The sequence below is a fragment of the Microtus pennsylvanicus genome, chromosome 9, assembly GCF_037038515.1.
Source record: "Microtus pennsylvanicus isolate mMicPen1 chromosome 9, mMicPen1.hap1, whole genome shotgun sequence".
Classification (NCBI taxonomy): domain Eukaryota; kingdom Metazoa; phylum Chordata; class Mammalia; order Rodentia; family Cricetidae; genus Microtus; species Microtus pennsylvanicus.
In genome coordinates, this window is record NC_134587.1 from 52,838,715 (window position 1) to 52,860,438 (window position 21,724).

A 21,724-nucleotide genomic window follows, 5' to 3' on the forward strand; every position below is an offset into this window, starting at 1 on the left:
AAGTATGCTTTAGACCCAGTCATCACTGAGCAGGGCAACCCTGCCTTTGTCTCAATCTTTTATCCTAAACAGCTTGATCTCACTGCTTCAGCCTGTAATGACATCCGACAGGTAGCTGAGGAGCAGCCTGGCTAGGTCACAGCTGCCTGGGAGGAAGGGCCACTCCTTCCCCAAACGGCTGCACAGGCAGTGTGCTGTCAGGCCTCAAGGACAAGCCAGCTCAGGGGTAGGAGGAACTTTTGGGTGTACAGCTGTTTCATTCCAGTGGATTCTAGGAATGTTTCTGACCTCTCCTGGTCCCCAGCATTTCATGGGCAATGGAGCAAGACAGAATCTCCAAGGACAGCCTGGGGACTAGTTGGTTTAGAGCTCTGCTGGCTCACTCTTTACAATCCGTTGCATCTGTAAAGGGTGATTCCCCCTCTTCACTAGACAGTCTTCTTCCCAAAATGCATTTTTATTTGAAGGACTAGCATCTCATTTGTAATAGAAATCCTAAAATATTGGTGTAATGCCAAGCCTGGGCTTTGTTTATTTAACCACTTTGTGCAAGAGAATGTGCCTATGTAGCTGGTGTAGGTAACTGAGAAAACAGAAATATAAACTAGCAGTTCGAACAATAATAATTGTGTATTAAAATCCATTTGTTAATCTGGGTGTGGTAGTGCATGCCTATATTCCCAACATTCTGGAAGAGGCAGGAGGATCAGTACAAGGCCAAAACCAGTCTAGTCTGTTTCATACCAACTGGAGCTACTTAGTGAAACCCTGGATTCAAATAAATAAAATAGTAAGATACCATTTGTTGTGTGCTGAATGCGCTCATGTATGATATTCTTAGAGTGTCAGACAAGCCGCTCATTGTTGCCATCATTAGTAGTACAGCTTGTCTCCAGGACCCTTTATTTTAGAAAGACTATTCAATTCATTTTTCTAGAAATCTTCTTACTCTCCCATTACCCAGGAGCAAGGTGTTGGGGGAGAAGTCCAGATTTGAGCTTAGGCTATGGGTGAGCTGAATCTCTCTGCTCTTGAGCTTCCCTGGCCTTTCACAGTCCATCTTTAACTATCCATCCTTCCAGTACCACTTACCATTATCTTTCAGGCATTTAGAAGCAGCAGAGGAGGTAGCATTAGTTCAGCCAGTTTTCATTTAATTGGAGATACAGGCTTCTTATAAACATGGAAATGCCTCATTATATGTCTTTGAAGTCTTTCTCACCCAGGCTCCAACTCTCTTCCATGACAATCACACTGTAAGTCAGAAAGGAGCTCATCCTCCATTGGCAGCCATATGTATCCATTTCATATGGAGTAGCCTTTGGCTGGGACTGTCCTGAGCATCATATGAGCAGATTTTGACTACAGTATAGATTGATGAGACCTCAGATGCTAAAATGGAATTACAGAATTGGTGTAATTTAATGAGTGAATCTAGTGTTATATGGTTTCTGAGAGTCCACTACCCCATTGAACAATACATTTCAAAACTGGCCACTTCTTTGTGTTTAGAAATCTGCAAATATCACATGGGAATTTAGACTTTAGCTTCTTGGAGTTTTTCATTCATGTCCCCTAAAGACATTTGATCTTTAATGCTGATGAATCAATGCATTGATCCAACATTAGCCTAAGCAGCTATAATGTGGATATTTACTATAAGAAAACACAGCTTCCTCATCTGAGTAAGGAAGATGCTTCAGAACATTTACCTAAATTTGGAGTTAAGTGCAAGTTAGCTCATCTTGAAAGAATATGCAGCTTGTGTTTTTTTCTCTTCCAGCATTCTTATTTCACTGTGCCTGATACCAGAGAGCTTCCCAGCATACCTGAGAATGTGAGTACTTGGAATGGGAACATTACATTTGTTTGTTTACTGCTTGTGTTTTTAAAAAACAATAAGGTATGTTTTCAATGCTATTTATAGTAGATTACTAAAAGAAAAATAAAAAGAACAATGGATTATAAATAGCAAAAGTAACTTGAAAATATATAGAGAGTACAGACACAAGAAAAGGTATTCTTCATATTTCTCACAGGTCATCCCTTATGGTTGATATTTATTCATTCCAGTCTTTTTAGGACATTTTTCACATAACTAAAATCACATATTAGAAGAACATCTTAGATTTTCATAGTTAAGAAATCATTGTTATCCACTGCATAATACTCTATTGGAGGGCACATAGGTGTTCTTTCACAAGGGAGACTCAGATTCTTCTTTCTCTCATCATAAGATGAGATGTTTCATGTGAATGACTATTAGGGCAGGTGTATATAAGTACACACACTTCTATGTTCACTTCTCAGAAAGCTCTTCACTTCATAATAAGTGAAATGGGATGTGCATCCTCACCTTCTAAGGGCTGAGAAGCAGTGAGCTAAAGTGACAGATGCATAGGTTCTTGTTTGCACCCTGAGTGACCATTCTGTCTCGAGTCACATCTGCAAAATACTGTACTTGATTATAAATTGTACAGTGCATAAAAAAGCCTAAAGAGATGCCAGCAAGGTACATGGTAAAATATAATAGCATGAAATTTTATCCAATTCAGAGGATAAAGTTTAGTAATTTTGTGTACATTCCCATTCTGTTGTGTTCAGATTTTTTTCATCTTTCAAAATTGTAGCTCTGGCAGCAACCAATAACCATCAGTGCATGGAAACCATTATTCTAACTATGATTTCTGCCTACTTTCAAGTACCATGTATCAGAGGAATTTTTTACTATCTTTTGAGACAGGGTTTCTCTTTGTAACTCTGGCTGTCCTAGAACTCACTCTGTAAACTAGTCTGGCTCTAAATTCAGTGATACACCTGCCTCTTCCTCCCAAGTACTGGGATGAAAGGTGTGTGCCACCACCTCAATGTACTGTTTGTCCTTTTGTGTCTGGCTTCTTCCACTTAACGTGAAGCCTTTAAAGTTTACCTGTATTGTAGCAGGTGGCAAAATTTCTTCCCATTTAAAATGATGTCACCAAACATACTCCAAAGAGGAAAATTCATAGCCTTGAATGCTTTTGTAAGAACAACAATGAAGTTGAGTTTGAATTCAAGAAATTAAAGTGCAAGGCATATAGATCAGTGCACAACACTTGGTAAATGTGTGCAAGGACCTAGGTTTTCTCTAAAGCACTGTAGAACATCAAAAAATAGAAAAGAGTAAAAACAAATAAACCAAAACTAGAAAAAAAATTTAATTTATTGTTAAGATAATATTGCAAAACAAGATTTCTTAAGAACTTGGAAAGAAATTGGAGGGAGCAGCTGGGGGGAGGAAAGGGAAGAAGAAAAGTGATATAATTATATTAATCAAAATGTATGTTAAAAACTTTAAAAGATGCATAGATATCTCTAATAAATTTGGAAAGTGAAATAAAAAATTGTTTTAGCAAAGTGTGACTGGTTAATATAAATATAATATGGCTAGAGAACAACTTGTGAAGATAAACACATTGCCATCTCCACTCTCTCCTCTATACATACATCAGTAATCCATTTGCTATATTAGCATGTTCCCAAAAACCCAGGCTCTCATTCGTCTGTTTCTCTCCCATTTTTCTTCTATGTTTAGCGGTTAGATTATGGTTCCTTTCTTCTCTTGTACATCTTGTCTTATATGAGATCTTGGGTTTAACATCTTTCTCTTTCTTCGTTTTACTCCTCATTCTGTGAAAGCATTCTCCAACAGTGTCCTGAAAGTGTGTTTGTTGTTGGAGGCCACAGTTTTGAACTTGCGTGATTCAATAGCTTGATGGGGAATTCTAGTTTTCAGATCACTCTCCTTCCAGAAATGTGAAGGCATATTCACTGGCTACTTTTTACTCTTGTAGCTTAGGAGGTTTGGTCAATTTGATTCCTGTTATTATTTTTTATGATCTGTTGGCTTCTAATGTCCTGAAATTGAACAATGACATACTTAATGGTGACTGTTTTCACCATTGTCCTGTCACTGATCATCTTATCTGCTTTGGAAACTCACATCCTTACAGCTTACAAGTATTCTCACATTATTGTTTTTTTAATCTTTATTTCTCTTTTCTGTGGCAGATAGGATTAAACCTCCTGTATTGATCCACTGATATTCATTTTCTCTCATGTTTCCCACATTTTTCTTTTAGATTGACCTCTATCTACTTTCTTCAACAACCTTTCCATTCTTCCACGTTTCCTCCCTTGGCCATCTCATTGTTCTCCTTAAAAAAAAAAAAAAGCCTCATCTGTGAGACTTTTATTCCCAGATTTAAAAATTAATTCTAATTCTTTTTCATCCTCTTCCTGATCTCCCAGTGGACACCAGCAACCCTCCCAGATCAGTTTCCTGAGCAGCTAGTGCCTTTTGACCATCCTCAACTGTAACTGGTATCCCCAGGCCCTTCTGATTCTAGATAGACAGGTTCAAGAAGCCCGCTGAGGAGCTGGGGGCTTGAGAAAAGAATCTTGGGAATGAATCACTTCCTTTTCATTTGTGTCCTTTCCTAACCTTTGGAGGCTGATCATCTCCACTTCCTGAGCTTTCCTGAGGCTCTGTGCGTAAGCTGGGTTTGGCGCTTTTTGCCATGTCCACCCACCCATCTCAACCTTAGTGTCCAGCTTTCCCTTTCATCCTCCACCAACTCTCATGTCACCTTGGATCAGGTGATCTTTTGTTGTCTGCCTTATGCATTGTTGGATTCTTTTTAAAATGCATCCTCTGGTGGTACTCACCATATGATTGCTCTCAATCTTCTTCTTACTCCACTCCCCAAGCCATGAGAGCCAGAAATGTCTCCAGGAATTACCCAATGTGCCCTCAGTGATAAATGGTCCCAGGTTGAGAACCAGTTCATTAATAACATCATTTTAGAGTTTAGTACATTGACACCTCTCTTCTGTTTTTCAAAGTTCATAGCTTTGAAAATGCTTTTACTTAACTTTCCCTTGAGGTATTTGGGAGAAAAGAGAAACTTGGAGTTTCTCCCTGAGAAAATACCAAGGTACATGTCGTGTTCTTCTATGCTAAATAATAGCAGGAAAAAATGGTTACCTGGATATGACTCATCTTTTTATTTTAAGGGCAAAGAATTCCTTAAGTACTTGATTTTAAAGTCGCTGAACATTTTTATAATGCCTAAATTTCAGCACCATAACTGCTGAGGTTAGAAATGTTCGTCTAAACCGTCTTTTCCATAAAACCACCTTGAGTTCCTGGCTACATTGTATAGTACCTCCCCTGTCCCACCATTTTTGAAATTTTGATTTTTCCCTGCTGGTTTTGTCACTAATGAACTAATTCCCTGTGTACGACCCATTGTCCCCTAAATCCTCCTTTGCACACCAGTAGAGGGCTGTTCTTGTTTGTTTCTGAGCAGAATAATAGTACCAGACTGCCAGTTTCTTTTAAGGCACACCATTCCATTTTAATCCCTGCAGCTATTCTGTGAGAGGTGGATGTGAGCCTCATTTCACATGCACAGAGCTCATTCTCTCTGGTTGCTAACCTAAGTCTGCAGGTCTGTGGGATGTAGCAACCCAGGTTCTAAGGTTTGACCCCCTGGGGTTGACTTGTGATATTCATGAGAAAAAATATTTTATATCTGAAATACACAACATAGCAAGGAAGCTTTTCCTCTCAGGAGACACTGAACTTTGTGAGACCAATTTGTGTAGGTTTAAAACAGAATCACTGTAAAGCTCTTGTCATGTTGAAATTTGCATTTTAATCTCTTGTTGATTTTTCAAGGATTAATTTAAAATGACTAAATTGATGCATTGCAGATTGAAACAAGCAATAACCACAGTGCTGTTAATGTGATATAGTCTGCTGTCATGGAAAGAATATGGGTTTCAGAGACAGCCAGACACAGAGCCCTACTCTCTTGGGCCCTTGGGTTCCTGTTTCTTGAAACCTCAGCATTCTTATCTAATCAACAGAAACATGAAGAGCAAAAGAAGTCTTAAATGTTAAGTTCTAAGGACAGTGCTGAGTCCCACCAGAACCTTTTCTCCTTGTTCTGATTTCCTTGAGTATTCTAGTTCTGACCTCTTTGAGGTCTCTGTGACTGTGAACTGAGGAACATGATTCCCGGTGGCTTGTCTTTTCTGAATGTTAGCTGAAATTCTTAGTTGTACTCTTTAATGTTATCCCTTTCGTGAGATATGTCTTTCATGGAGCCACAAAAAGCTCTTGGTGATCCCTGTTATCATTGGTGTGGCAAATGGAATGCAAGCTCAGTGCTTGTCGTGGAAGGGCTGATCTAAATTTAGGAAAGTAAGCAACTGAAGGATGCATGGTCTTTGGCACATGGAACTTAACAGCATTCTAATTCTAATGACATCAGAGAAGGATTAATGTAAAAAAGAAAGAGCTAGTACTTGTTTAACGCCTACTGTGGCTCAGACCAGGCACCATTTATTATATCCTAAGCTTTTACACCAGCCCCTCTGAAAAAGAAGGAGGCCTAGAGTTGTAAATTCACTTATCCAGCCAAAACTGGAATTCACACCTGGACAAGTCTAATCCCAGTGCGGAGATGCTTCTCGGTCTCAGCTCCAGTGCTACCTCGACTCCCTAATGAGATCATTAGTGTAAGCAATATGATTAATTGCATGAATAACTAGTTAATACCACCTCTCCTTTAAGGATGGAGGATTAGTACTTGGAGCTTATAGATGCTTGACATAAAACTATATGCTATTAATGAATGACTGGCTGGTGGACGGATGAACTGACTAAGCACCCGGCCCTGAGAGAGGGAAAAGAAAAGAATATCTACGTACAGCTGGCTTTTGCACCAATTTGTCCACAAGTTGTTAAGGAAAAGCAAACATGGAAAATTAATCCTTTTCACTTTCAGCTCCTTGTTGAAGTTAATTCTCATTATTTCTCCAGTTTCTTTGTAAAAATATTTTCTTTCTTTTTATAAAAAAATATTACTATGTAATTGCTCATCAGGGTTTTTGTGTCTATCTTGATAACACATGTAGGAGTAAATTTATGCAGTCAGTAACTAAATGAGCACAAATCTTTATAAATTTTAAACAGGTGACCTTCATTCAAGAAAAAGTCACAGTTCACGGGTAGATGTGTAGTAATAATTACATTGTAAGCTGGCTGCATAAGAGATATTTTGTTTTGAAGTTTATTTTTGATTAATGGATAATCATATAGGCTTTAATTTAAAATATTAAACAAACCCGTCTTTTTATCTGGTCAATGTCATACCAAGTGGTTAACGATGCAAGCAAAGTGTTTAGCTGGATGGTTATATGTGACATTGCCCAGGCTCCACTCTGCTAAAAGATGCACATGGTATAGAAAAGATTTATAAAGTCATTGTGACTTTCAAAAGTAAACAAAGTTGAGACGGTTCAAGAGGGCCCATTATCGAGTACTGTGATTGTTCTTATGAGTTGCCAGATAATTGTTTATTCTAATGGTCTTTCCCTTCACACAGAGGGATAAAGCTGACCTCGGGGATTCTGCTTTCTTTCTTGAAATACGCTTCTCTCATTTGACCGCTCAGATGAATTGGTGGGTTTTTTTCCTTAGCAGATTATTTTAGAACCCAAAATTTGTAATTCCCTTTTAAGAATCTGTTGCCACTAAGGTAACTTAAATTCTTTTTTTTTTTAAAAAAAATCACTTATGGATTTAAAGGTTTTTTTGTTTTTTGTTTTGTTTTTTTTTTTATATTGAAAAGTTAGGGATTGGTGATGCAGCAGCTCACTTACTCAGAGCTCTTAGTCAAGGGGATGCCCGAAGCTCAAGATCTGGGACCAGTTTGGGCAATGAAGCAAGACCCTGTCTCTCTTTAAAGAAAAAAAATCATATTGTAAAACATTTGAGTAAGAGTTATTTTAGGACCTGAAACCCATTGGCAGAACCAAGCCTCTGGCCTAGGAAGCTGCCTCTAGAAGAGGTGCAGTGAGTCTTTATTCCTGTACCCTACTGGAGAGTCTCAAAGATTAATCAAATGACAGACTGAAGCAGACTAGCATCTGCTTTGAAGGCTCCAAGGAGTACCCAGCTTAGAGGTGATTTTTTTGGTTTGAGGATTATCTCATTTCCCTATGGTATTGAACCTAAGACGCTTTCTTTCTAAGCCACCTGATATCGCCTCCTGAGCCCAACCTATTCCATCCCCACCTCTGACCTCCACCTGCTTCATAACCTCAGGCGTGAATCACAGTGAGTATGAAGTCCCCAGCGGCCTAGGCTGGTGGAGCCAACAGGGAGCAAGGAAGGAATGGCTATTGGGAGATGCTTCCCAGGAGCATGCTCCCTTTTGTCTGGGCTGAGACTTTCACCAGCATCTTTTTTTACAGATAACAAATGAAAGACAAGAATATAATGATATTTTATTTATGTTTTAATAAATAAAGCTTGCCTGAATATTAGAAGGGCAAAGCTAAGCCACTAGAGGTCAGGCAGTGGTAACACACACCTCTAATCCCAGGATCTGGAAGACAGCGGCTGATGGACCTCTGTAAATTCAAGGCCACCCTGGGCTACCCAAGATCAGTACAAAAAAAAAAAAAATCCAGATGGTGGTAGGTCACACCTTTAATACCAGTACTAGGGAGTCACACCTTTAATCCCACGCTAGAGGGAATATAAAATGGGAGGAGAGATAGGCTTAGTCTGCTTAGTCTACGGGTCACCCAGCCTTGACAGAGGTGAGACTTCTCTAGTGGCTTGGCTTCTTTGCTCTTCTGGTTTTCAGGTTAAACCCCAATCTGTCTCTGGGTTTTTATTGTTGATGCTCCACGAGAGTTCAAGGACTTGCTGCAGCATATTCATCCTTGAAATTCACCTCCCATGCTGCACTGTCTGGAGTCCTCCTTAGGTTTGAGTCCTTGCCATGTGAATTCCATAGCAGTAACTGGCAGAGGATAAAGGACTGGATACTCAGGCTTAGCTGTGATGGGGCTGCAGTGGTCAGAGACCCCAAGCTGAGGAACAGGCAGCAGAATTGCCTTGTTGGACAGGAATGGTGGTTGTTTAGGAGGATTGACACTCTATTAAACAAGTAGACACTGAAATATTTGGACAAAAGATGTGGTACGCAGAACCTTGCCATTTCAAAGGCCAGAGGCCCAGAGAGCCTTTCTTCTCCCCTCTCCAAGTCTAATTCATTGTCAAGTACTATGGTTAGTGTTTTTCACATGTACACCTAAAGCTTTCCTCTGAATTATTTATACATTTGGATTCTTCCCTGTCCCCGCAAATGTGTTGGTTACCAGTTAAGTAGTTTGCCTTTTTTTCATCCTCTATGAGCTTTGAGATCTTAAAAAAATTACGTAAAAATATTTGTAGCTGTTTTTCCTGCGTGTATATTTGTGGGGGTGTGAGTGTGTATGTGTGCGCGCACGTGTGTGTGTGTGTGTGTGTGTGTGTGTGTGTGTGTGTCCAGAGGCTAGAAAGGGGTGTCAGATCCTCTGGAACTGGAGTTAAAGACAGTTGTAAGCTGTCATGTGAATGCTGGGAATTGAACCCGGGTCCTCTGGAAGAACATTCAGGGTTCTAAACTGTTGAGCCATCTCTCCAGTCTCAAGGAGATCTTTTTGAAACACAAATATGAACCTGTTTTCTTTTCTGTATGCCCTTCACCTCATCTGACTCAGCCTGATTTTCTATCAGGTGTCTTTTTCTTCCTGATATACCACACTGTCTGCTAGAACACTCTCTTGTTCCCCGCTCACACCAGAGCCAAAGGACAGGTAGTCTTCAGCCACTTGTTTCCTCCACATGTGGATTTATTCTTTCAACAAACTGCTAGATGTTGGGATCACTCAAAGGTACTCAACCTAGAAGGAAAACACACTTAAATCTGAGTTACTATTAGATAGGGACAAATTGTCATAGATACACAAAGTAATGTTTGGTAGTAGAGTCCAGGAGGAGGTGACACAGACACCTCAAATGAATGAACATGTTTAGAGCAGAGAAGAGTATTCTGGGAGGAAATAAAGCCCCAGGGGTGGGAAATGGTAGGGTAAGTCTGAGAAGTTGAGATTTACCATGGAACTCAAGCTTTTGGGCACTTAACAGCAAAAGGGAGATCCCTGTCTCCAAGGGGCTTTCTCTGAGCCCAAACTTGGCAGGAACTAAGAGCGAGCCAGACCCCCTCTGCCCTGCAGGTGCTCTTCCATCCAAGAAGTTTCTGGGTTGGGGCTCTTGGCACTCCCTCCCACTCTGGCGGGTGGCATCCCAGAAGGAAAGAGGCAGGGGAGGAAGCAGATAAGAAAGACAGCTTCTGTTTAGACACAAATATCTTGGTGATCAGCACAGATGGGATGAGAAATACCAAAAAAAGTACATGACAGTTTAGAAAGAATTTGGCTAAATGTTACATATTTTTAACATACCTGTGTAGGGTTTTTGAATCAAGCACCTGAGTCACTCGGATTTTGACTGGGAATAGGGGCCTGCTGAAGTCAAATGGTGTCTTATTTCAGGAACAGACCCTTCCCCATCCACAAAAGGATCCTTGTGTGTATGTGTGTGTGTGTGTGTTTTCCTCCCACCAAAATAAGGCACAGGATTTGTCTCTGACGCTGTGTCTCCCTATTTGGACGGCAAGCTGTGTAACATATTTCTCCTCAGCGTGAAGCTTCTTGGCAGACTCTTGAGGCCACGTTTTGGTGGCTTCAGAGTTATCTTTGGATCTGTCAAAAGTGCTAATGGGCTTTCTGGCCTTCTTTAAGCTCCTCATTTCTATTTTCTTGTTACTTCCATCCTCTTCTAAAAGAAAAATTCCTATAATTTATCAGCAGTTAAGCTCTTTCTGAAATGCTCAGCTGAGGGCCTCGTATTTGTGAGGACTGCTCTGCCGTGTCACTGTCTCTGGAACAAACCCCACCCTGACATCATTAGCTCAGCGTTCCTCAGTCCACTGGGCAGAGAAATGCTTCTTGCCCAGATCCATCCGCCTTTAGTGCTCATTTTTATTTTTCCATGGAGTTTGTTAGGAGGCAAGCTGATATGGCAGTTAACAGATAAACTTCAGATTCAAGAGAACTGCTCTTGGCTCTTCCCTGCTTACTGGGTGATCTTTAGAAGCAGCTAAGACTTTCCAAGCTGAAAGTTCTAAGACTTTCCGAGATACCATGTCATATAGCCAATCAAAAAAAAAAAAAAAGCCCAAGCTTCTGGCACAGGTCCTGTGTCAACACAGTAGATTATAGCACAAAAGCAGGGCATTACCTGCCTCATCCTTTCTGCTGGTGTCCATAGCATACACTCTCCAAAATGGTTCTGGTAGAATTAAAGCAATTTCAAAAACTTACTCGAAAGGGGGGAAATGTAGATACTGTATTTCACTCAAAAGGGGGGAACCATAAGATAAACAGCAGCAAGTTGTGACAATCGCTTTATTTTAACCTGCTTTTGTTTTTCCCCTGTAACCTGGGTTTCATTCTTTTAATTAGCATTATGGATTAGGACTCTTCAGATTTTAATTAGCATTATGGATTAGGGCTCTTCCGATTTTAGCAAGGAAATGCAGAGCATTTCATTCTATAGCCCCTGTGCATCTACCTGACATTATGCTAATTTTTAATTTCATTCTATAGCCCTTGTACATACATCTACAATGCTAATGTACATACATGACATAATGCTAATTTTTAATGTTACAGGTTTTTAATGCTGTTCAATAGAACTCTCAGGAAATGAGAGAGAAGGAAGCTGGTGCCATGAGTGGCAGTTTATCACAATTAAAGATCTACAACACATAATTTAAGTACACCAGTAATTTTATATGCAAAATAGCATAAAGTACTTCTCAACAATATTATGGCTGAAGATAAATAAGAATGAGCACTTATATCATGATTTATTACTGTTTGACCAGAGTATTAGGCTAATAACCATCAAAGTTCACAAATAAAGAGCAAGCGTCCTCCCCTACACTGTGTCTCCTAGATATTGCTCACTCACTCACCATGATGAGGCTTTACACAGGTCACTTTTCTTAACCTTAAATCCATTCCTTGAACCTTTCTCTATTTAAAGATGTAAAACAGAAGTACAGAAATGATGTAATGTAGCAAAGGTCACATGATAATTGGACAACAGAAGATTCAGTCTAGGGTTTAATAATATAGCACTTTTAAGGTATAAGTTAAAATATTATATTCAAAAATATTGAGTGTAGGGAAAACAAGAGAAAATATATATACAAGGAAAGGAAACCCCTTATTTATAGAGGAATCCTGATGTGGGAGGTCCTTTTGTCTATGTGTTGCTTTTACTGATTAATGAGTAAAGAACTGGCTTGGCCTACAGCATGAGGGGAAGGAGGCAGAGTCAGAGAGAAGCCATGGAGCCGCTGGAGACAGACCTGCTAAAACCATGACCTCATGGTGATATAAAGATTAATAGAAATGGGTTAAATTAATATGTAAGAGTTAGCCAATAAGAAGCTAGAGCTAATGGGCTAAGCAGTGATTTAATTAATACAGTTTCTGTGATTATTTTGGGTCTAAGCTAGCCAGGCAATGGGGAACTAACAAGCAGAGGCGCCCTCCTTACAACAGAATCCTTATATGTCAGGCCAAGTGTGCCTTATCTGTGTTCTTTCTATTCCTCCTAATAACCTTTAGGTAGACAGTGCCATGTCTCGGAAAATTTCTAAGGCCTAGGGTCCAAAGATCAGAGGAGAATCCTATCTTCGTTGCTTATTAGACCATTTGATCTTGGAAATTTTCCCTCAGACTGAGTATCTTCATTTTTGAGATTGCAGAATTCCTGTGCTTCTTTGGGAGCAACATGAAAAGCAAACACAGTGTTGTGTATGACCTCGAGTTGTAACCCATAATCACCACACAAGGATGCAGTTGCTCAGGGTACTCATCTCCAAGGCCTCTTTGAACTTTACATTTCATGATTTCATACATGATTAGAGAGCTTGGGCTCCCAGGTAGAAGAAGTGGGACAAGGGAAGAGTACACATGCCTTCTGATTATTTGCTGTTTCTCCTGCTTTTATAAGATACTTTTGTAATGAGAACAAACAAAATAAGCCACAAGCCTTGCTTTTTTCTTTCTCCTAGAGAAATCTGACAGAATATTTTGTGGCTGTGGATGTGAACAACATGTTGCATCTGTACGCCAGCATGCTGTATGAGCGCAGGATCCTCATCATCTGCAGCAAGCTCAGCACTGTGAGTAGACCGTCTGAGACAGCTTTGCAGTCACCTAATTTTAATTGTAAGATTATATCAGCAAGATTAAAGACAATTTTAGGGAAATGAATCGGCCACATTCCCCTCATATGGTAATACCACTGTCATTAATCATTCATGTCCCTTTACTGTGTCAAAACCCATTTCATTTATTCTTGCAGTCTCATGATCAATTATAGTTTTTCCTCTTGATTGTACATTGTGAACATAGTGCCTATCTCCACATAAGCTTATTTTTGTTGTTTCTTTAAAATACTGGCACTGTATTCCATTGTAGTGATGTAGTCATGGTTTACTAAAGTTTCCTTCTCTTGTTGGTCATTTAGGTTGTTCATAAATAAATTCTCTAGTAGATGGGGTCTGCCAGATTGTTTCCCCAGAAGGCTTGGGCCTGTGTGCAGGGAATGTTGTCATTTGTATACACTTTCACTACAGCTTTTGCTAGAACTGTCTGTGTCTTTGTATGTATTATCTGTGTGTTTGTGCTACATTTTAATCCTGCAATAAAAATATGTAAAAATGATATGGCAAGTTTTAATTTTGATATATTTGGTTAGAAGTAACTATTGTCCATGAGTTTATTTCCTGTGTTTATTTTGTTAATCTTTTCCCATTTACCTCAAATGTTTTTTGATGATTAGTTCTGTTTTGTGAGATTTTTAACAATTGTGTGATGTGTGTGTTTACATGTTTAAAAATGAATGTGTACATGCGGGTATACATGCATGTGTGTTTACATGCTTGTAGAGGCCCAAGATTAATGCTAGGTAGTTTCCTCTACCTCATATGTTGTTTGTTGAACCTGGCACTCGATGTTTAATCAGGGATTCCCTATCTCATCTTCCTGCCTACTGAGACACCTGGCTGTTTTAAGTGAGATCAGTAGATCTGAGTTCCAATCCTCACACTTACAGGGCAGGTGCTTTACCCACTGAGTCATCTCTCAAAAGCCTGGTTTTGTCTGTTTGAGATAGAGTTGTTGCTTTATAATACAAACTGGTCTTGAACTCACTGTGTAGCCTAAACTGGCTTAAAATTTATGGGCTGACAGTGCTCCTACTTCAGCCTGAGATTCCAGTGTGGGCCACTATGCCTAGCCTGAGGTGTTTCTCATAAGTTAGAGTGAGTCCTTTGTGTATTGTATTACTAATATACGTTTAACGTAAGTTTTTCTTATTTATGTTTGCATTTTTTTCACCTGATAAAGTATGGTTGGCTAATCTTATGATGAAAGTTCTCAAGTAAACATTCCAGAAGATTGAAATCACTTCATAGTAAATACAAACATTAGATCATCTAGTCACTGGTAGTAATTTACTGAAGCTGCTTTCTCATGTTTATTCACATAGTCAATATGTAAGCTCAGTCAACATGTGTATGTGCTCACATACACCTGTGTTTAGAGTCCAGAGAGTATCTTTGGGATCTTTCTCAAGCTCTTTCTATACTTTTTTTTTGAGACAGAATCTTTTCAAACCCAGAATCACAAACTGATTCTAAAATGAATATGGAAAAGGTAAAAGAAAGAACCAAAAACATACTTGAAGAAAATGAATGGATTGTGATAGCTTGCTTTAGTAAAGCTTGCTGTAAAGCTATATCCACCAGTCTGCTGTGGTAGTGGTTGCATTGTGAGAATGTAGGCATGCTAATGGCACAGAATAGAGACTCAGAAAAAGCCCACATGAGCCTAGGCAGTTTGGATGCTCACCTTACTAGACCTGGATGGAGGTGGGTGGTCCCTGGACTTCCCACAGGGCAGGGAACCCTGATTGCTCTTTGGACTGACTAGGGAGGGGGACTTGATTGGGGGAGGGGGATGGAAATGGGAGGCGGTGGCGGGGAAGAGACAAAAATCTTTAATAAATAAAAAGAAAAAAAAAGAAAAAGCCCACATGTATACAAAACTCTGTAAGTAACCAAAGAGGCTCTGAGTTGTTTATCACAATTAAACACATTTCAGTATTAGCTATCCATTTGAGGAAGGAAAAGAAGACAGTGTCTGTTTTACTTGTGCAATTCCAAATGAATTATAGTTTAAATATGAGTGAATCCAACATGCCAAGGAAACCCTCCATCAATGAGATGCACCCCATCCCATGTTCAGTCGTCAACTGGATTAGAGTCCACAGTCTCTTCTACAGAGTATCAGTAATTAATACCATGTTGGAGGCCATGTGGCCATCATTGAAGCTGGACTCTGACTTTCTCATTACCGTAGGTAAACTAATGACTGGGACTGACTTCCAACAGTAGGCCACACTGGGTCTTATCACTGTATGTTACTGATACCTGGGTTAGGTGGCAATTTTTGGTGTCTTAAGTTGTTTTCTTTAACATTTGCATGTACGGTGTCCTTATTTTTATATGGATCTATTTCAAAAGTTTTATCTAAAAAAGGAAGATGCCAAGCCCAAGAGATAGAGACAGAGTAGTTCCTGTACAAAGGTTAATTTGATTCTTAAATCAGTGGTGCCTAAGGTTTTACAACCTGGAAATGAGAAGATAATAAAGCAGTTTCAAACTCCTAACCCAGAGTTCTATATCCGTCTAACGAAAACCAGAAGAGAGTCCAACTGCCTTGCCACACCTTCAACACCTGAGGTCTGCAGTCTGTACTATGCACTCCCTTGTGGACAAACTGTTTGCCACACTGCATGTGCAGATGACTTTGTTCCACAAAGTATTTCCATAGTCAACATCAAACAGAAAATCCTGATTTCCTGATTCTTGGATGAGTATGGGAGACCCTAAATCAGACCATACACTACATGTATGGCCCAGTGGCTACTGAGAGGGACCCAAGAGTAAGAAGAGCAGATGAGAGAGTAGAGATGAGTGAGGAGGATCAGGATTTTATTTTAATTTGAGAAACACCTTGTTGGGAAGGTTCTTCTTAGTGCCATGTTGTGAACAGATGAGAGAGTAGAGATGAGTGAGGAGGATCAGGATTTTATTTTAATTTGAGAAACACCTTGTTGGGAAGGTTCTTCTTAGTGCCATGTTGTGAGCAGATGAGAGAGTAGAGATGAGTGAGGAGGGATCAGAATTTTATTTTAATTTGAGAAACACCTTGTTGGGAAGGTTCTTCTTAGTGCCATGTAGTGCTGTCTCCATGCCACCTCAAAGAAGTGTTCCACAGAGAAGCAAGAGCATAGGCTCCACCCAGTCTTTTGTTTCTCCTCCTCTGCTGGCCCTTTCTAAAGTGCATACCAACATGATATAGTGACTCCCAAATCATAAAAACAAAGCATGGCCCAGGGAGAGGGCTTAGCAGGTAAAGCTTTTTGCTGCCAAGTGTAATGAACTGAGTTCAATCTCTGAGACCCACATGATAGTGAAGGAAAGAACCTACTACTACAAGTTGTCCTCCAACCTTCATGTGCACATCTGCATGCACGCACACATAAATAAATGGAACCTTTTAAAAAGATAAACAATTTTCTTTGAACCTCCACTTCATCCCATTTATATTCCTTCCTTTACCCCTTTTGTATTCTCCCCTTTTGAACAAAATTCCCATTTTCTGTCTAGACCCTCTGCTCCCATTTTCTCCTTGCCATTTTACTGAAATAGCTTTTGTTTGAGCCACCAATGACCTCATGTTAGTAAAATTGAAATACTTGCAAAACTCTTAGAACATGGTCTGGCATGTATTATGTGTACATGTTCCTGATAAATAACTAAATATTTTAATGAGAGATCAGATTTTAATGTTTCAAATCAAAACCAAGAAGTGATTATTTAGAAACAAGAATGTTAATTCTGTGTGGTTTAATTAAAGGTAAGGACAAACATGAAGTGGACTATTGCTAACGTTCCAAGCATGCATTATTTTGACTGTTGGGGGTGGCAATTGTGGGGTTTTGTTTGTTGACAGAGCTTTGTGATTGACTCCCTCTTTCTAGGAGATGGTGTTCTGCTGCCAGCCAGAAGGCACTCAGTAGTACCAGCATCCTCATCTGCTTTATGGGGTGTCTCTGGGGTCGAAGGAACTGAGCAGGCAGGAATGGGTTCAACCCTTCGTCTTTCCAGATTCAGAATTTGAGGGTCTTGCCATCATTGCCTCTGACTCCCTCCAGCATAGCTTTTACTTAACTCAGAGATCAGACAGCTGTGAAGACTGTTTCCACCTGAGGTGTTCTGAGGATCCTCTTGGAAGAACCTGATGTATCTGTAATACTCCAACAAACCACATTCTCCATTTTGCCTGATAAGATATAGCTTAATGCTTCTCAGAACTATTGAGGACCTGAAAGATAAAGGTTATGGAGCATTCCAGAATACATCCGTAAAACAGACTGTGTGTTGTAGACAAACCTCCACACTACTTATTTTAGATAATACATATGTATTCCAGGCTGTCCCGGTCAATAATATTGTGATATTCTGTATAAGATAAATGTAAGTTTTTGTTCTCTTTGCTCAGTTAATGTTTATTGATTGTTTTCTTTTATAAGTGATAAATAGGGAAAGCTTTGCTAAATCTTGTACTCTGATTTCTTGGAACACAAAGATCCCATTTTTCTTCCACATTTTCACATCCAAGTTTAACTCATTGGTTTTTGGAAATAATTGTGGATAGCTAGTATATCAAAGATAGGAATATTTTAGAAATAAGACCTTAAAATACTACCATCATTCCAAGTATTTAGAATTATTCCCATTTTCCAGAGCAGTCTGTCCATTTGGGAAGGTGAAAAAACTTGCCTAAAGTCAGTACATTAGTCAGACATGAGAGAGAGCCACAAAATAGATCATTATGCTGTATGTAGAAGGAATCTTTTGGGAAGGAAGAAACAGCCAGAGATGATACACACAAGAGAATCTCAGTCCCTTCAAAATTCTTATCTTTGCCACCAGGTTATGTTAATTGGGACTGTTACACATTATAACCCTGTGCGGGAGCTCCCACTAGAACCAGAGAAAAGATGTTAGAGTATCCACCCCACCAAGAAAATCAGAAAACACTGTTTGTAAAAAGACAAAATAATAAGAACTGGTGGATGAGGTGACTGGTTGAGCTGGTGATGCTGATTTGAATGAAGAATAAGGCCAGACTACATAATAATTAGAGTTTCTTCTATAGCTCCAGGGTACCTGAGTAGGACACAGGTGGCATCTGCAGAATAAATGTCTATAACACCTTCATGTAGACCCATGCTCAGTTCTTCATAAGGCAGACCCTTGGTTTTCTAGCACTTCCTTCCTGAGCTATATACTGTGTAAACAGTCTTGTGCATGCTCAGAAATCTATAGGCATATTTGCATATGTGTGTGTGTCTGTGGTATCTATGACTATCATATTCTCATTAGTTTTTGTAACAAACTAATGAGAACTACTTGGTTTTATTCTCCTTTTGCAGATGAAAATATTGGTAATCAAAAAATTGACATGTCCTCTCTAAAATGAGCTGAAGAGATGGTATTAAAATCCTCTTCTTCTGGTTCTAGGCCCTTTCTGGCTACCTCATATTTCTCCTTGGTAACTCTCCACTTGTCATGAGTTTCTCATGACATGCATACACCAAGAAACATTCTTAGCATGATTCCACTGACCATGGATCTGAGTGCCGTGCCTGGTGTTGCCCCCACATGCACACAGCTGAGCAATTCACTTCAGATTTCATGGCACCAGGAGTGCACACCTCCCTCTCTTAGCCACAAACCCTGCCTCTACCACTGTTAGACTCCATCTCTGTCCAGTCTTCCCAACTATCTTGAGCAAAGCCCTGTAGGATCCTGAGCCAGCACAGTGGCTTCAGGGGTCATGGGTTACACTTTTTTCCACCTTTCTATCTCTCAACCCTGACTGTCTCCTTTCTAAATTAAGGATGCTAGAAATTTTAAAACCCCAACTCTACAGTTAACTGATGGCAAAGCATGTTTACTTTACTAATGAATTTATTTAGCATATCTAGATGGTGGGCTAAACAAATGCTTAAGAAGGAAGCACTACTGGGGGCAGAGCCATATGTTTTCACATGTAATTATTTGTATCACTCCCAGAACTATGAGAACAATTAATACTTTTCTGGTGGTACCTCATTTAGAGAAAGAAAAAGCTAACATAGCATTATTTCTCAGTTTCTTCCCAGCTAGACAACACACATTTCCCCCAGAGAATACAGGACTAGGGTAGAGCTTTTGTACCGGTACCCTGGACAAGTGGTAGCTGATAATTGTGTCTTCTCCCCAGCACCCCAGCCTGGCCTTTGTAGATATTTCAATGTTCAGGAGAAGTCCTGGCTCCTTTCCCAACCTCACTTGTCCCATCATGCTCTCTCATGCAGGGAGATAGCACTCCATTGTCTGAGCACACCATCTGCTCTGGTGACCTGAGAAAGGACAGTTTGTAACTGAGGCAGGTTTTCAGATTTGCATTAATTTCACTTCTTTTTGGAGGAATTCCACCTTGCTATGTCCATGTCAACCCAGGCAGTGGCCAGATGTCTTACCAGCATATGCAGAGCTTTCCTAATTCTTCTGCATTAGAACAAACTAATCCTGTTTGCTTTTCTGTAGCCCTTAAGGCAAAGAAATGGAAGTTTAAGGAGGTTTGAAGCACTGGACCAGAGCCAGGGCCTCTGTGTCTGCACACTCCTGTCTGCATGTTCCAGCCGTAGGAACAAACAGCATTATTTTGTTTCAAACTGTGCTCAAGGGAAGCCAAGACCTTGTAACTGGAAACTTCCCAAACAGTAAAGTCTAAGACTAAATTTAGTGTTCTATGTAAAAAATAAAATAAATCAAGCATTTTGTCTGTTCATATGTTGTAAGAGAAGGGGTGGGGTTGAGACTAACCTAGTCACACTGACAACCTAAGAAGAGTGAGAAGCAAACTAGCCCCTTGGTAAAGAGGAAACTCCTTAACAAAATGTAGTGTAGTGGCATGAATACGGACTTGGCGGCCAGACTCACAAGTGGCATGGCCTCTCTAATCTCCATTACATAGAATTTTATTGTGGCTCAGAGAGTATGAAAAACTGTTAAATGAAAGAAACCTCCACTGATAGGAAGTAGGAGAAAAGATTGCTGTTTTTCTTTATGTGGGTTTTCAACATAAATATAATTAACTGCTTTTTGAACTATACTCATTTAATTATGTGTAAGTTGGTTTTCTCCTGTTCATATTGAACTGTAACTGGAGCAAAAATAACCTTGTGTTGTTGAGGAGACTGTAATACAATACAGTGCATTAGCAGTAGAGTCTGTGGTCTTCTGATACAACTTTAGCCAGTCCGTCTCCACGCTGATTTTCATCCTTCTCTTCTGCTTCCTCTGTAGTTTGAACAAACACTGAACACCTGCTTTAGACCAGAGAGAGGATCCAGATTGGTATCAATCCCCAAATGCTGTTAGAAACACCCAGAAAACATGCTAAAAGTGCAGCAGGTTCACAGCATCTCAAAACACTTTGGTTCAAAAACTCTAGTACAGAACCCAAGGTTTTTCTTTTTTCCTTTCCTTTTTTTTTTTTTTCAGATTTCCCCATTGATTGGTATGCAGACAGATTTGGAGTCATGGAACACATTATTCTTCTGCAGAAACAATAGTGATTTGTAGGTGTACTAGGTTGTTTGTAGTGGTTGTGCACCACTGGCTCATCTCCACTTAGAACTACATAGAAGAGACTGTGTCTAGAAGACAGTCATGAGTACAGACTAGCACGCAGAAGTTCTTAGATCTTCTTGTTGAAAGAGCTTTGGTTGTGACCTTAGACAATCTAGAGAAGTGTGTCACTAAGCATAATCTATCCAGCTTCTCATAACATTGTGGGGGCCAAGGCAGTACACCATGTAATTTAGGGTTCATAGATAATAGTAGATCTTGAGGCGTGATTTTTCTTTATATCCATTTCATTAAAAACATAGTCCTAAAATTTTTATTATTTGAGCAATAGGGGCAATTTTCAAAATAAATTTGTATATTCTTGTGGGAAGTATGAGTGTGTACAGATGTCCTTACCTGTACAGACTAGTGTGGAGACCAGAGGCTGACTTTGGGTTGCCTTTCCTCAGTCACTTCTAAATTATTGATATTATTTTTTTATTTAGAGCCAGCTTATCCCTGAACATGAAGCTTGTTGTTTGTACTAGGTTGGCTGGCCAGTGAGCTCCCAGGATCCTCCTGTCTCCAGCTCCCAACTCTAGGGTTACAAACATGTACTGCTGCACACTAGCTTTTTATGTGTTCTAGGGATCTAAGTTCAAAAACTCACGCTTATATGGTAAGCTGTTTACTCGCTAAGCTGTCTCCTACCCCTGGGTATTCTTTAGGTTTTAGCAGTAAGAGATAATTTCTTATGACTCATAAATCATACCTCCACCCAAAAAACACAAATGGGCAATATTAAAATCACTTCCCTCTTAATATGTTAGAAAAATCTCTAAATGGGGCCCACTTTGGCAGATGTCTCAAAGGCATTCATTAAGGAAGCAACAATGAAGCACTATGTACTGTTAGTAGGACATGGATTTATAATTCCGTTTGATGGTTTTGAAGGTGGCAAGTATGTTCACTTTGGTGTGCTCTGAGATTAGGCCATGCACTTA

The 21,724-nt window shown here is 39.7% G+C and overlaps 1 protein-coding gene across 16 annotated transcripts in view; it reads left to right on the forward strand.

The window, feature by feature from the left end:
- Window positions 1-21,724, forward strand: part of Dennd1a (DENN domain containing 1A) — a 545,127-nt gene that overhangs the window by 291,011 nt on the left and 232,392 nt on the right. For all 16 annotated transcript variants that reach the window (XM_075986076.1, XM_075986082.1, XM_075986085.1 and 13 more), the window contains 2 exons: window positions 1,784-1,837; window positions 13,038-13,148. In XM_075986076.1, coding sequence (XP_075842191.1) covers window positions 1,784-1,837; window positions 13,038-13,148 — 165 coding nt within the window. The remainder of the gene's footprint in view (window positions 1-1,783; window positions 1,838-13,037; window positions 13,149-21,724) is intronic.